At 35.2% G+C, this 16,187-nt stretch overlaps 1 protein-coding gene across 1 annotated transcript; it reads right to left on the bottom strand.

The window, feature by feature from the left end:
* Positions 1–1,861: 1,861 nt before the first annotated feature.
* LOC145064898 (flavin-containing monooxygenase FMO GS-OX5-like) lies at positions 1,862–15,641 on the bottom strand. Its single transcript, XM_079012261.1, has 7 exons — positions 15,054–15,641; positions 3,615–3,685; positions 3,349–3,498; positions 3,094–3,176; positions 2,894–3,029; positions 2,617–2,787; positions 1,862–2,508 (listed from the first exon to the last, which is right to left on the bottom strand). The coding sequence occupies exons 1-7, from the start codon at positions 15,592–15,594 to the stop codon at positions 2,350–2,352; spliced, it is 1,311 nt and encodes a 436-aa protein (XP_078868387.1). The 5' UTR covers positions 15,595–15,641; the 3' UTR covers positions 1,862–2,349.
* Positions 15,642–16,187: the final 546 nt, after the last annotated feature.

Genomic DNA, 16,187 nt, shown 5'->3' with positions numbered 1-16,187 from the left:
TCTAATAATCCTACCTATTGAGGTATTGTATCCTTCATGATTCTATATGTATTTATAATTGGGGGTACAGTATTTATGCTAAATAGTGGCTTTAGACACGAATATGAAAATAAGTCGGTTCATATCAAGTGTCTTTCCTCTTGCCCTCTTTGTTTGTGTTTATGTTATTAATCTGTTTCTTGCAATTTCTTACATGTCTTTCCACATATTATTGCTTTAACGATAAACACCCTTGAAATTAATCCAAGCACAGAATGTAGAGTACCATTATCAATTTCTATTTACAATGTTTTGTGTGTGTGTGTATATATATATATATATATATATATATATATATATATATATATATATATGTCATAGAAAGAAAAGTGGTTGAATATTTCATCTAAAACACCATTTTGTTACATTAATTCAAAAACAGTTCAAACATTATTACATCAATTTTCTTTGTGGTATGTACTATTTTGTACTTCTTAAAAGGTTCCTATCAATATGATTCTGGCTCATTTGATGGGCAAGGTTTGGACGAACGTTTCAGAAAGACATCATCAAGTTTGCATAATTAATCCATCGATATACAAAGTGTGAAATTGAGAACGAAGTTAAATGGAGCACAAACAAGGATGGATGGAATGATGGTTAGGTGTAAGGAAGAAAATGTTGTCATTAAAGAAGTTGTAAGAACGAAGATCAAGGTGAGCTCTTTATAATCCACTAGAATGGAAATCCCATCTCATTCGATCCATTTCTAGGGTGTTTTATGTTTTAGAAGTTATGAGGGAGTGAGGATCCTTCGTGGCCCAAACGAATCAAGTGTTTCATTTTTAATAAGAAATTTTTGGTAGAAGAACGAAAACGCTAGGAAGAGAGACAAATCAAAACATACCATAAGCAGAGCTAAGGTTTATAAAATTGAGCAGTCGTCTCAGTCTCTGGCAAGGTGAGGTGAGTTGAGGTTGCTGATCGTTGTAGAGAGCACTCATATATTTTGAATGGTTCTTGAAAAAATCCCTAGAATGGTCCTGGAATTTTGTGATAAAGATAATGGTCGACGCATGTTAATTTGAAGAATTATAAAACAACATGCTTACACGACACATGTTTTATGATAAGCACCCTCTGTATATTTTTTTGTGACACTAATTTTAGGACACACAAAAAATGCATGTCCTAAATTCTTTAAATTTTCGTAGAACTGATATTAAATTCTATAAATTTTCGTAGAGCTGATATTATTTTAGGACACGCACTTTTCCGTAAAACCAGTGCGTGTCATGGTTCATGTGTCATTAAAAGGCTTTCTTCTAGTAGGACACACACTTTTCCGTAAAACCAATGCATGTCATGGTTCATGTGTCATTAAAAGGCTTTCTTCTAGTAGTGTCCTAAATATTGTTTAATTGTGAAACTATTTATACTGTTGTAATCATCATAAATCACCGAGTTCAATGATAAAGGTTTGTAATTCATCCCGAAAATCTAACCAAAATATAAAGTTTGACAAATTTCTTATTTATTTATATAAAATAATATATATTCTTCATATAAGCTAATAAAAGAATATTAGGCATAATTCTGTTTACAGTCAATACCATAATGAAATTGCTTTGTTTTTTTTTTTGTCTGACAAATCTCTTCCTCAACTACTTCTAAATTCATCTATGTCTTAGACATGATTTGAACCTCAACCTTAAGGAGGAGGGCAACATCTAATTTCGCTAGGCTAGAAGCTCCATTGGTGTCAAATCGCATAACAAAAATAAAAAAAATTAAGTTGCTATTTTTTTTCAATTAATCATTTTCAGAAATTCCTTTATATTTATTATTCCTAGTTTGTTATTATAAAGTCAAAACGTTTCCATTATTGAAGGTTAAAGTTTATTGCCACCATTAAAAAGATAATATATGTTTCAGTTTTACATAATTTGTCATACAACAATATAATACATATAACAAAAATTGACTTCTGCTATTGGTATTCATTGCTGGCCAAATTAATAAATGTAGAGACAACAGAACATGAACAACCTTCTGTGTTCCTCTTGGAAACAACATTTTCACGAGACAAAAGAATTGCCTAACCTTATTGTCGTTTCTGGTCTGATACATGGAGCTCAATGAATTAACTTTATGTTAAAAACATAAACTCGTGCTTATGTTGCATTGTGCATACTGTTAGAGTGTGTTCCCAGACATTGTTGGATAGTTTTCGGTGATGCTTTTACAAAAGTAGTGCAAAAATGGCAAGGAAAATGTAACATATGTTTTGTTTCTATCGCTACATCCCCAAAGCCATAGTTTATAGTTGATTAGAGGATGAGCTACTTAAATAAATCAGAAGGAACTGATTTAAATCCCATCATCGTTTGATAAACTATATTCAAACGCTTCACGGAAGCCTTCATGATCGTCATGAGAACGTTCTATGAAGTGTGCATAAAAGTCCTTCAGCTTTTGTGGAGGCCGTGTTGTTCCTAATTGATCTGATAACCAATCCATGTAATCCATCTATATATTAAACAACAATTAAGATAAAGGGGTCAACATTACCAATAATAAGAATAAAAGTATAAAACTATAACATCTTAAATGAATTAATGAAATGGGAAAACTTACTTGATGATTAAGTGAATGAGTGTAGCTCTTAGGGATTCCCCTCTCTTCCATTTGTATGTAAACTTGTTCTATATCATGCAACATTTCTTTTTCGGATGGCAATAAAACCTTCCCGGATAATGCTTGAGCTATCCACTTTGATTGCAGTTCTGCTGGAAGAAATGTCATACCCTGAGTGAAATTTACAGTTATAGCTAGTCTAATGTTAATTTGGTTGTCCATAATCAAAATAGATGGTATTGTATTAAAAATGAGTATTAGTATACAATGAACTCACCTTGTTAAATAGTCCCACGAATGATAGTTTGGGAGCAAGTTGTGGAGGGAAAACATGTCCATAAGTAGGTGCAACACGATTTTCTTCAACGCTTATAATGCCCTTCATTTCAAGAAAGGGAATATGATATTTGTACCTATTAAAAACCAATTAGATCATTGAAATGGATATAAAAGGATGGAAATTCTTGTTGTTCTTACCCTGTACAATGTATAATTGTATCTGCTTTAATGGATACTTCATCTTGAAACGTAACTATACCATCTTGGAAAACATGATCTATCTAGTTAAATTATAGAAATACATATAGAGTTTCAGTGTTCTTTGCTACCTCCAAAATAAAGAATTAATAACCTTTCTTAACAGAAGGATCCATGAAGGAAAGGACCATATCATGTGCAATAAATTCATAGTGAAAAAATAAATGTATGATAAAAGGAAATGTTAAATGTTACCCTCGAATGCTGCCATATATTATGGAATTTATCCATTTTTGAGACCTTAGCATCTGGTGATCTTGACGACAAGTGAACTTCTTTGGCAACGGTTGCTATTTCTCTTGATATGTCATATGCACTTGACCCACTACCAATAATAACCACAACCTGTAAAGTCAAGTATATTAGTCAAACATCTATAATTGCACTAAGAATAAGCATACTTTTGATAAAAATAGATGATCTTATATAATTAGTTTTTAAATATTTGTTACATTATATACCTGATCTCGATAAGGTTCAGGAACTCGATAATTATGAGCATGCAGTTGCTTCTTAGTCCATTCATGCATTCCTGTATGTGTTAATAGATATTATTTAGAAACTTTAGCAAAACCAAGTCTTTAAGAACTGAGTATATGCATTAGTCGTGTACAGACCAATTTTGTTTAGTTCAAGCTGCATTTTCGCATTAGCACTTCATTAAATGGGGTACTTAACATTATATCCCTTGTTCTTTTAAATGTAGTAACATGTTCTTTGTAACACTTGTTTTCCTGATTCGACCGATTAAAGATTTGAGGCTTTCAAAGATAACGCATTGCGAAAAAACCTTATGCCACTGCGTGGATGGTGGCTGACCACAGCGTGACCATATCAATTAAATGAGGTTGAGCCTGATTGGGCACAAAGGCGTGGTGAGCACTGCAGATGAAGCCCATGAAGATTAGTGTTTTGTCCATATTTAAAGGAATAAACTTAAGAGTTAGGTCATTATCTTCTACCTCCATAATCCTTATTTTAAACTCTAGCCCCTCTAATCTTTTCATTTTGGTAGTTTGATCAAGGAGTTGTGGTGTAAGCAAGCTAGATCTAGTGATTGTGCAACTTTCTCTCTGGTCATGGACCTTTTTAAGTATTAAAGACACTAACTTTACGTGTCCTCTCTTTGGATCTAGAAAATGAACAAGTTTTCTAAGGTTATGTAATTTTTGAAAGGTTGGAAGTGATAAAGTTTGCAACTGTATCACTCTTTGATGTCCCTAGTACATCACATGTTTTAGGTCTAAAGTGGTTCACTTGGTTGATGCCATGCATGGAGTTTTGAATCCATTTTCACCATTTTGACCTAAGTTTGGAGGAGGACATGCATTGAACATGCACACCCATAAATTAATGATTATTATGGATCAATAGGATGTCATTAAGCCTTCTAGAAAGTATTTGCAGTTGTCTTAATGGATTAAGCTCTTAACAAAGAAAAGATAGTTATGGTAGAAACCACAATGTGACCAAGGAAGACCTATGACGTGGTGGTGCACTGCAACTTGATTGTTTTGTTGGGACACGGCCAAGGTGTGGTCAAGGACTCACCATGGTATGGTGGCTGTTGAGCTGGTTGGCCATTGACCGTTGATGTTTTTGATCAGTTTGACCTTTGGTCAAACTTGAAGGGTTTGGATTGTTGATTGAGATTTGATCTGTGTTTGGTGATAGTTAGTTCCTGGGTTTAATCAGTACAATGAGTTGAGAGTGTAGTTGCGATTCTTTTGTTCTACGATTCATGTGAGTCTTCTCACTATACCACGTGTGACATTGTATATCCTTTGTATGGATGCTAGTTGGCCAGGATAACTCCTTGCTATGTATTTAAAGTATTGGACACTTGGTGTCATGGTATGCTAGACTGATAGTGTCTTGCATGTTGTTTGTATGATATTTTTAGGTGTCATGGTTGGTTATGGTAATGATAATATTGGTTGATCGTTGAGTAGATACCCTAGGCGTTGTGTGTATTTTAATGTAGATAGCCTAAGAACTCTAAGTATAGACTTTCTTTTTTGTTCCTTGTTTGGTTGTGGCTTTAGAGAATGATCATTTGTTTGACTATCTATCCAACTCAAGACTGCATATAACTACATGCGCATGAGGCCGTTGTCAATATTAGCATCATCCCCAATATGGATATAGTTTCGGTGAAAGGCGGATGCCTTTGCGGAGGCTGAGAGTCGGTAGTATTTAACGACTGAGAGTAGTAGTAGTGGTGACTATGAGCCAGAGGCAGAGTGCCATTAGATGATATGCATGATCTTTATGTACGATATATGCTTGTGGATAGGAGAGTTAGATCTTTCATTAATCCCAATGAATACCGAGAGTTCTATCTAATAACTATCAGCCAGGACGGAAAGTTGGGAGACATGACCATTTCGGCATATAGCCTTTCTGAAATCCAACAACCAAGTCAATGTGACTGTTTTACACACATCTCCAGTAAGTTGATCAATCAATATTATAACTAGAATTACTGATAAATCTTATTTATACATTCATAACAACGACTAATAATATAAATATAGGTTACACTTAAATCATAGTAAGTGTAGACTAACTTACTAATATATTCTAGCAAAAACCAGGATTCGCCCTGAAGCTCCTTTTTGTCGGGCGCCTAGATACTCTAGAGCCTTGCTAATGTATTATAAAACTCAGAAATATCATACTCGAGTTGGGAGGGGCCTCCAGAGAGTTTTTGGATTGAATAAGGGGTGAGGAACAATGACAAATGAAACACTTTTATTTATAACAGAAGGGTGCCCCGTGCCTACCTACCAGACACGCCACACCCTGTGGTAGGTAGGTTGGAAGGAGATGGGTAAGCCACATGTCAGCTCCTAGGCGATCGATGCCGGGAAAAAGCGCAGATCTTTAAAAAATTATATCTCTCTCATACCTTCTTTGTTTTTGACGTTCTTTGTATCCACACATAGCAATTAATGATTACTACAAATTTCATTTAGACTCCGTCGGAAAATTCTCAACCCAACTTAAATTTAACACTCTACAAAGATTATAGTGCTAACTACTATGTAAAATTCATAACTCTTTCATATGGACTCCACTTCCGACTGTCTTTATATTGATGGGATCATATCAATGAGATCTTCAATTCTCATTTAGATTGTTTTTTCTAACAATACACTGATCTTAATTTTGGTTTCTGTCTCACACACTGCTACACTGAAACTTAGAAAAATCATAACTTCCTCATACGGAATCAGATTTAGGCATTTTTATATGCACGCTCTCGGTTTTACGATCACTACAGATTTCATTTGGATTACTTAGGCCAATAAGTAATCGATCTTTGATATTTATTTTACGACGCACATCACCTGTTAGGTCAAAATATGGTTTATACTTTGCTTTTTTGGGCAATTATATTTTTGTGTAATATTTTATGAATTTATGGTCTAGTTTACGGCCTATGTGTTTCCGGCCCATGTTCCCCTAGTATAAATATAGGTATTAGGGTGTGAGGAAGGGATTGATGAACTAGAGAATTTACGGCCAGAGAGAAGAGAGAAACGTGTGTGTGAATCGTTTGTATCTGGAGCTTTAATTCATATCATTAATACAATCGAGATTCATCTTATTCCTCTTCTTCTTCTCTTCTATTTTATTTGAAATAATCCGTTTGATTGAGATTCCGCACCATCAAACGGATCTGACTGATACACGGGCAGATTAGGGACTTACAATTGGTATCAGAGCCAAGTTGTATCAGTCAATTTTGAAATATTTTTGCGTTTTTTGATAGATCTCGCAAAAATAAGGGGGGTTTGTTTTTCGTGTTTTTCATAAACAAGGGTTTTTGATTGAATTTTTGAGCTTCAAAGTCGAAAAATCAGTGTTTTTGGTCGAAGTTTGCGGCCAGCGGCTAGGGTTTCGGAGGTTCACGGCCAGGAGTTTACGTCCCGAAGTTCGCGGCCCGAGGTTCACGGTCCGAGCTTGCGGCGTCGGCTTGCGGTCCTCGGTGGTTTACGGCTCGCACTTGTTCAGACCTCCTCCTCGCAGCACAACAGCTCGCCTCGCCTTCGCATATAAAAAGTCAGGAAACAGAAGCGCGGATGCCAGGGTTCGAACTCAGAACCTCGGGTTCATTAGCTCAGCGCTCTAACCATCTCGTCTAGCAGCACTTTTGTTCCTTCCTTCGCAAATATAATTCAAAACCACTCCCTGTCGCATCCACTTTCGAAATTTTGTCACTTTTTACCCAAAAATTCAATTTCATTTATTTTTAAATTCCTTTTTCATCCAAAATAAAAACTAAAATAAAATAATAAATAAATAAATAAATAATAATAATAATAATAAAATATTTAAAAAAAATTATTTTTGTTTTTTTATTTATAATTTTGATTTTGACTTTTAAAATTTGATCTTTGACTTTTTCGTTTAATTTTTAAAATTTTCAAATTTAACTTTTCGGTTTGACTTTCAAGTTTGACTTTTTCATGGTTGACTTTTTCATGTTTGACTTTTTCGTTTGATTTTTTTTTTTATACTTTTTTTTTGACTTTTAAGTTTTATTTTAGCTTCTAGTTGTGTTTTTTTTAATTGATTTTAAGGTCTACGAGGGACTTGAAAACATGAAAGAGAGTCGTCAGGATATGTTAAGACAAAATTTCAACATTTTCGATTATATCCCTGGAGAAACCCTCGAAACTCAGTTGCAGCGATTTACTACACTCACTACTGAGATGAATATAGCTGGGATCTTCTTGTCTAAATCTGAGATAAACAAAAAGCTATTGAATTCACTTCCAAAATCGTGGGATATAGATGTGGCTGACATCAAGAAGAAAAAAGATCTCAATCGTCTTAGTCAGGCTGATATAATTGAAGAACTTAACGCTTTGAATTGTCGAAAAACAATGAATTCAGCAAACCTTCCGGTCAATGAAGTGTCGTGTTCTCATTCATGTGAAGTTTCATGTTCTCAATCATGTGAAGATACGATTAAATTTCTTCGGGAAAAAAATGATTTTTTAAAAGGGGAAGTTGAGGACCTGAGATATAAAGGATATCAACTCAGGAAAGGACAGAAACCCCTGAAGGTTGAGTTAGAAGCAAAAACCAAGGACTTTAGGAAACTTCGGGAAGAGTATAGCAACAAGTGTGAAAATTATGATTATGTTAAGAGACAACTTGTTGCTGTAACTGAAGAACTTGACGCTTTAAAAATCAAGTGTGGAAGAACTGATGTCAGTTTCAAAAATTATACTGCGTCAAGTCAGACAGTCGAGTCCTTATATGAAACCCAGTTAAGATTCAAAGAAAATCAAAACAAGGGTCTAGGGTATGATAGTGTACCTCCTCCTTATAATCATAACTACACATCCATCCCTATAACACAAGACGAAACTGACAGGGAGCCACATCTTCGATATGGCAAACGAGCTGGATTTATGTCAGGATGAGTTAGTAATGTTGAAAATACTGATGCTTCTGTTACATGTGCAGGTAATGTAGCAGAGGATTAGAACAAGGAGAGTTCTTCTTAACAAACAAACGACCCCTTGAACTCTAAATCTATTGCTTCTAATCAACCTGCCGTTGGTAAATACAGGCCACCAATTCCAACGCAACAGAGTTCTTGTGGCAAGTGTGCATGTGGGAACAACAAGAGACAAGACAAGGATATGCCACCAGGGGCAGGAAGAAACAACTTCACAGTGAAGAAAAAGATATGTTTTCACTGTGGAACACCTGGTCACATTGCCCGAAATTGTCCAAATCGCGCATACGTTCCTTACGATGTGCAAGGCTGGCAGAACGCGCCAAGAGGGAGATACTCCAAAAGAAACCCCTCAAGGTCACGTTCAGACATTGACGACTGGAATGCCAAGAAGGCCAAGAATGTAACTCCCGAGGCCAAGAATCAAACTCCAAAGGACAAGCATCCGAATCCCAAGGGCAAGAAGGAAATGTCAGCCAACAAGCCCAGTTCAAGAGATGGTCCTATGAAGCCAAGACACGTTAGGTCAAAGTCATCTCGGCAGTCGGCTTCAAGTTCCAAATCAAGTACTGAGCCACCCATAGGATCGAAAAAGAAATGGGTTAAACCCAACTACAAATGGGTTCCAAAGGCTTACTCTCCCAAATCTCCTAATGCTTCTAACATTTCTACATCTTCTGTTTGTGATAAGCAGGATATGTCAAGGGAAAGGGTATCGTGCGTTGATGACAAAAGTCGACCCAGTTTCAAAATGGATTGGGTTCCAAAGACCAACTGATCCCGCTCTGTGTCGGAGCAGCTATGGAGGCATATCATCATACTTCGGTTTGTTGGTAGTGGTTGTTCCAAGCACATGATAGGAGGCATCTCTCAACTATACAACACTCAGAATTTCATTTGAGAGTATGCGTCCTTTTGCGGGAAAGGAAGAAAGGAAGAGATCACAAATAGGGTTAGTGCTTAATGACATGAAGAATTTTCGGATCTGTTCTGAGATTATGCGTGCTGTTCTCAGACCTTCTGAATGCAGATTCAATCGGTGAATTACGGTTTGCGTTTTCTTCTCTATACTCCTGTGTGTTTCTTAAGCTGATTCACTTTAAAGACTGCTTTTTGTTTTAGGATAGTTTAAATTTGCGCATTTATTTTTGCTTCTCTCCTATGCACAGATTTAGGGGGAGAAATAAAAACAAAACAAAAATTAGAAAACTTAAAAAAAATTCATCAAAAAAAAATGTTGGTTATGAAGTGTGCTTGAGGGAGATGTTTTCGGAAGTGATATTATCAAGTGATAACAGGCAACCTGCGTCTGCGTAACGTACCTGAAGTTGAAGGGTCTATGCTCTGATTTGATGCGTCGGTAGGCACGAAAACTTTTAAATGGACTTGACTTGGGAGAGTTGAACTTAGGAAATTTATAGACTTGAGAAATCTTGACCTAGTTAGATACGTTCAGCCTGACAATACGACGCTCGGATAGGTTGAGCAGGGAGATATATATGGGAATCTAGTCATCACATTAAATGAACCCGTACTTGGAACTGTGGTTTAACTTTTCCTCGATGTGCGGATTCTGTCCTTAATTCCGGTTGGATGGGGCGACTGGTAAATTCCGATAAATTAGGTCTGTAGAATATCATTTTCTTTCTTTCCGTCTGTTAGCCATATGTTGTCTCCTTTGTGTGACTTCCAATCCGACCTGGTACACAACATATGCAACTCTATTTCTCTGCAGGTTATATATGTGAAATACTTCTTATCTGTTAGCCATATGTTGTCTCCTTTGTGCGACTTCTAATCCGACCTGGTACACAGCATATGCAACCTTCTTCTCAACCCCTCTAAAGTAGTTAGCAATATAATTTTGAATCTCTTCTCTCTCTCTGAATGGTTGTCTGCTCACCCGGTGTAAGGAGTACTCTGGAAGTTCTTGATGGCTGGGGCATATCAGGAAGCGAGAAACACGTTCCAGTACACTTAAAAATTGAACACATACAGATTGTCTATAGATCTCGCTGCTCAATTTAGGTGGACAACAATATCCCTGGTCGTCGTCAGATGAATGGTCCTTAAGATATAGTATCTAAGGAATTAGGATCAGATATAAATTTTAGGTTTTTAAGTTCACCTTGTCTTGTATCAAATAGTATGTCCTAAATCAGTCACAATTTTTCGTGTTTAAGTGGACCACAATATCGACGATCGACCAGACAAAGATGTGAATATGGAAGGTACCGACAAGTGGCTAAAGGCTGTCTAAAAACTTTGATCCCAAATCTCTCTTAAAGTTAGATATCATTTTATTTTTGTTAAATTTGTCATAGTTTCTTCTAATTTAAATATTAGAGGAGAATTAAAATTTAAAAAAAAAATCAAAAATTAAAAATCCAAAAATAGTGTTATTTCTGTTTTATTTCATGTTCAGAAAAATAAAAAATCCAAAAAATATTTTTGTTTCTGTTTTAATTTGTGTGCTAAGTTTTCTTTTAGTTTTGTTTTTGTCTTGAAAAGTGATTTCAGGTATAGATAAGACTCATGGAGTTTGTGTTGAAGATTTCTGAGCCAAAGCCTCGTCCGTGAGCATCGAAGAATTCGCATTCGAAGGAGCAAGAAATGAAGATTATTCTTTCAACATTCAATCCTTCAACCCTAGAAGCAAGGTGAAGCTGCAATTGAAGATTATGTGACGGATTGCATTGAAGCCTTCTCAATCAGTCTGCTGCTATCTTTGTACCTGCTAAAGTGATCTAGAAGATTTGTTCTCTCTAATGTTCTCTCTGAAGATTCTCAAGCCGAAGCGCTATCTTTCAAGAATCAGTACATCAAGCCTCCTAACCCAACGTGCGTTCAATGCCAAATTCTGAAGAAAATCCCAACTGCTCAAGATGAAGTCATTCATTGAAGATTCATCAAGTTTATCTTGAAGTCATGAAGAATTTGAAGATTAATGCTGAAGCCAAGTTCCCAATGAAGATTATCAAGAAAGCCAGCTACTTTTTAGGGGGAGCTTGTTGGGTCAATTAAGAAAAGAAAGCTATAAACCAAGGGGGAGATTGTTAGGTCAAAATATGGTTTATACTTTGCTTTTTTGGGCAATTATATTTTTGTGTAATATTTTATGAATTTATGGTCTAGTTTACGGCCCATGTGTTTCCGGACCATGTTCTCCTAGTATAAATATAGGTATTAGGGTGTGAGGAAGGGATTGATGAACTAGAGAGCTTACGGCCAGAGAGAAGAGAGAAACGTGTGTGTGAATCGTTTGTATCTGGAGCTTTAATTCATATCATTAATACAATCGAGATTCATCTTATTCCTCTTCTTCTTCTCTTCTATTTTATCTGAAATAATCCGTTTGACTGGGATTCCGCACCATCAAACGGATCTGACTGATACACGGGCAGATTATGGACTTACATCACCTTATTGGTTTAATTGCAAAACTTCGAAAAAGCATAACTTCTTCATACGAAGTCGGATTTGGGCGTTCTATATATCTACATAAATTATATTGATGTTCCCTACATTTTATGTCAATTAAATTGGATACAAGTAATATATATCTACTTCAAAATTTATAAACAACGGTTTATATTTAATTCTATTGGAATGTGAAAATGGGGTGTTACAACTCTCCCCCACTTATAAAGATTTCGTCCCCGAAATCCTACTCCTAGCACACCTAGATGTCACCTTATTTGAGTTATCGAGATTAAATTTTTGATCTAGCAAATGTTCCTACATCAACATTTCTTGTAGAACTTCAATTTCTACCTTAGACTTACTCCAAAACTCCTTGTGAAGTCTTCCAAAACTAAGAACTAGTCGGTCTGGACTTTTCAGAATCTACGTGCTACGTTTGACAATTGCCTTCAGACGTAAAATGTCGACACCATTGATTGGTTATGAGGTGATTAACTAGGAATTTTATCTACGATATTCTAATGGAATCCATTTTCAGGAACATGCCTTGAAAGGCTTCTGTTATATCGTTAGAACACACACCAGCCTAGATTGTAAGTGGTTTCTACTACTTAAAATATCGACACTATAATTAATCCGAGGTCCTTAATCTACATGGTACAGATGCTAAAGTCTAATTTTTGTCTTATGCTAACCTATGAACGTTGGAATTCAATCCTCTTTTTATATTAATTCTTACACTTATCGACTTAAAGAATAACTACCCTAAACGCGCAGTTTTACTCTTAAAACCTATGATGACAATTTAACATATTATTACTTGGTAGCATGGATTCTAGTGGCTAACTTGTCGCTCTACTTGAGGGTTATGGTTTGACTACAGTCTTTTATCAACTTCCACTTAGGTTCAACCCATCATCTGTTGCAGCTTGTAACTAGCCGAAGTCTAAGTTGGCCCTGCCTATGTGATTTTATGGATCCTTTTTACTTTGAAGAAACTCATGTTTGTCATATCCATTAACATTCGATATTCTTATCGCAGTAATACTGATTGTGCGTACTACAAGTGATCTTCTTACATAGCATGGCCAAAACAGGATAATGTCATGACAAGCACATTGTTGTCTAAAACATACTAACGTACAGACATTACAAAGAGGATTTTATTTCGTAATAAAAAATTACAAGCAATAATGATGATTATTGGGTTACGTACTAATACATAGAGACATAACAACATACTATCAAACATTCTATCAGTGTCCCTCATTGGTTGTGGGTTCCTTTTTCATTAGGCATCCATTAGACAATTGAGGACTTTTAGGTGTTGGAACTTAGATTGTTCCTTTGGCTTTCTGCAAAACTACAAGTGTTGAGGTCTGAATCATTCCTATTGCTAATTTCGTGCAATCGACCTTAATGTGGCCGACGACATAATTCCTCCTCCAGAGTGCATTTTTATGCTTATGCCCAGCACCTTCCACACTTAATCCGAGGACGTGCCAATTTTCAGATGATTCTATAGCTTGACGTAGTACCATCAAGCTTTTTGGCTATTATGGGCAATGTTGGATCTTGCTCATGCTCTCTCTTTCCCAATTTTGCTCCTAAACGAAGCTCTCCGTCTTGAGTGGTTCCAATAATTTCCTTAATAGTTCAAATGGCCGTGATCTGTTCCTTGAACTTGATGATCATCATGTCCACGATTCATCCAACGATGTCGGATAATTCTTCTAGTATGGTCTGTGATACTTCAACAACAATCCAATCGTGTAATGATGCGTTATCTGACCTAATCTTAGTGTTCTCTGCTTCGTGGTGCGTAATCGACATTATGTTAATATAAACAGAACTTGTCACCATATCTATGCTATCAATAGCGTGCTATAGCGGTGCTATAGCGACGCTATAGCGTTTTGCGGTGTTACTGAACCGCTATTTTGAAATAGCGTTTACAAATAGCGGTGACGCTATTAGCGGCACTATTGACCGTTATTTACGATGAAACTCATCAGCGCTATAGCGACGCTACACCCGCTTTTACAATTTCGTACATGTTGGGCTACTTTGACAAAGAAAAAAAATGATTGTGTGTTATTTCAATATTAAATCTTTATTTTTTTAACTAGTTCACTACACTTTTTGTCTTAATAAGTCCAAATAATAAATATAATTAATTACAAACTATAAATCAACAAATGATAACTTCCCTTTCTCGTCTGTTTCAGTACTTAGAAACCACGAATGACTTAAGATGTAATGACATTTTGACACTTTTTAGTTTCCATATAACTATATTAGAATATTATATATAGATTATGTTATGTTTTTATATGATTTTTTTATGATATTAATTCCATATAGTATTAATAATCCAATATATAAATTTTGTTTAAATATATAATATAAATTATACATAATATTAAAAAACCACTATACCACTGCTATACCACCGCGATTTCAAATAGCGGCATGTGATCGCTATTGAAATTTGGACCGCGATAACCGCTTAGCACCATATATTATGATGACCTTTTGCTACAAAAGGTTCTTAAAGAGCTAAACTTTTGTTTCCATGAAACTAACACCTAAGACATTTTCCTAACTTTTATGCGTACAATTATTCATACCCACTAAAATTATAACAAATCACAATTCAATTTAATTGTATTTGATATATTCCTAATATAGCCTTAATGAGTTAGTTAAAAAAATATGGAATGATAACACTTGTCATAATTTTATTTGGTAGGAACATTTGTAGTCATAAAAAATAGTCATAAAAAACATTTGTAGGAACATATATATATATATATATATATATATATATATATATATATATATATATATATATATATATATATATATATATATATATCAACTTGCATTGGGTGGAAATTACAATTGAAAATGTAATAAGAAAATTATTGATGATCTATATTCTATAATATAATTAAATATTAGTTAAACTACCACTAATTTGTTATTTACTTCATACCTTGAATGTCGAGAGCCACCCTTGGTTGACTGTTGTGACCATTACAAACAACCACAGCATCAAACACCTCAGTCGAGTTTGAACTCGAAGCCGAACTCACCGGAATGCTCTTCCATTCCACTTGAAACTCATATCTTGAACAAATGAAATCAACTCGGGTCACCTCCGAATTGAATCTAATGAGTTTCTTCACTGCAAATTTCTCAGCAAAATCTTCCAAATACCTTAAAAACTCTTCATGCCCAGGAAACATCCGTGGGTCGCCGTATTCTTTCCCTTGAAACGGATAATCTGAAAATCCCATTATTTGACGTGGACTATTTGTACGTAACGATTTGTATATTGTTGCATGAATGATTTCTCTCTGTGGATCGACTCCGAGTAAATCCGATTCTGTTCTTGGATCATAGACCCAAACTCCACCCAATCTGTGGGCTTTTTCAAATACCACGACTTCATGGGATTCTCTTTCAAGCTCCCGAGCCGCGATTAGCCCGCAGAGTCCAGCTCCGATGACCGCCACCTTCAATGGAGTTTGCATAGCTTTTAACTTTTTCGTCTGTTTATCAAGACGATCCAACCGGTGATTCCTTCTATTTTCATAGGAAAAAAAAAGCATCTTCCAAGTTGCAATTCGGACAAATAGCTAAATAAAATATTGTTCATTTATTGTTATTATTATTTTCTAAGTCTATTGTTTTAATATTTTTTCTTAAATAACTCTTCCATATTTCTCACGTTCACGTTAATAGATCTAAAATTCAATTAGTGGCCCTAAAACCAGCTGTCTGGTTCTGGACGCACATCAATTGTAAATTCAAGATCGTGTATCATCTTTTTTTATTTTGTAGACATATTAATTTGCCTTCTGTTTGATTTTGGGACCGGCCGATATGGTTGCAGGAAAGTGACCCATGTACATTCATTTTTTACAAGCAATCTGGATGTTAAATTTACAATATAATAATCTTATCTTTATCTATATGTTAAGAATAATAATAAAATTAATAATGTATATATATTATTAGGTTAAAACTAAAGAACCAATATTGATTTCTGATTTGATCAATAAAAACGGTAAAAATAAATTGTTTTTTTTTTCAAAACATTGAATTTGAATAGTTTAAACTAAAT

The sequence above is a fragment of the Lactuca serriola genome, chromosome 7 (genome assembly GCF_051521515.1).
Source record: "Lactuca serriola cultivar US96UC23 chromosome 7, Lser_US96UC23_V15, whole genome shotgun sequence".
Taxonomy (NCBI): Eukaryota; Viridiplantae; Streptophyta; class Magnoliopsida; order Asterales; family Asteraceae; genus Lactuca; species Lactuca serriola.
This window is presented reverse-complemented; position numbering and strand designations above follow the sequence as displayed.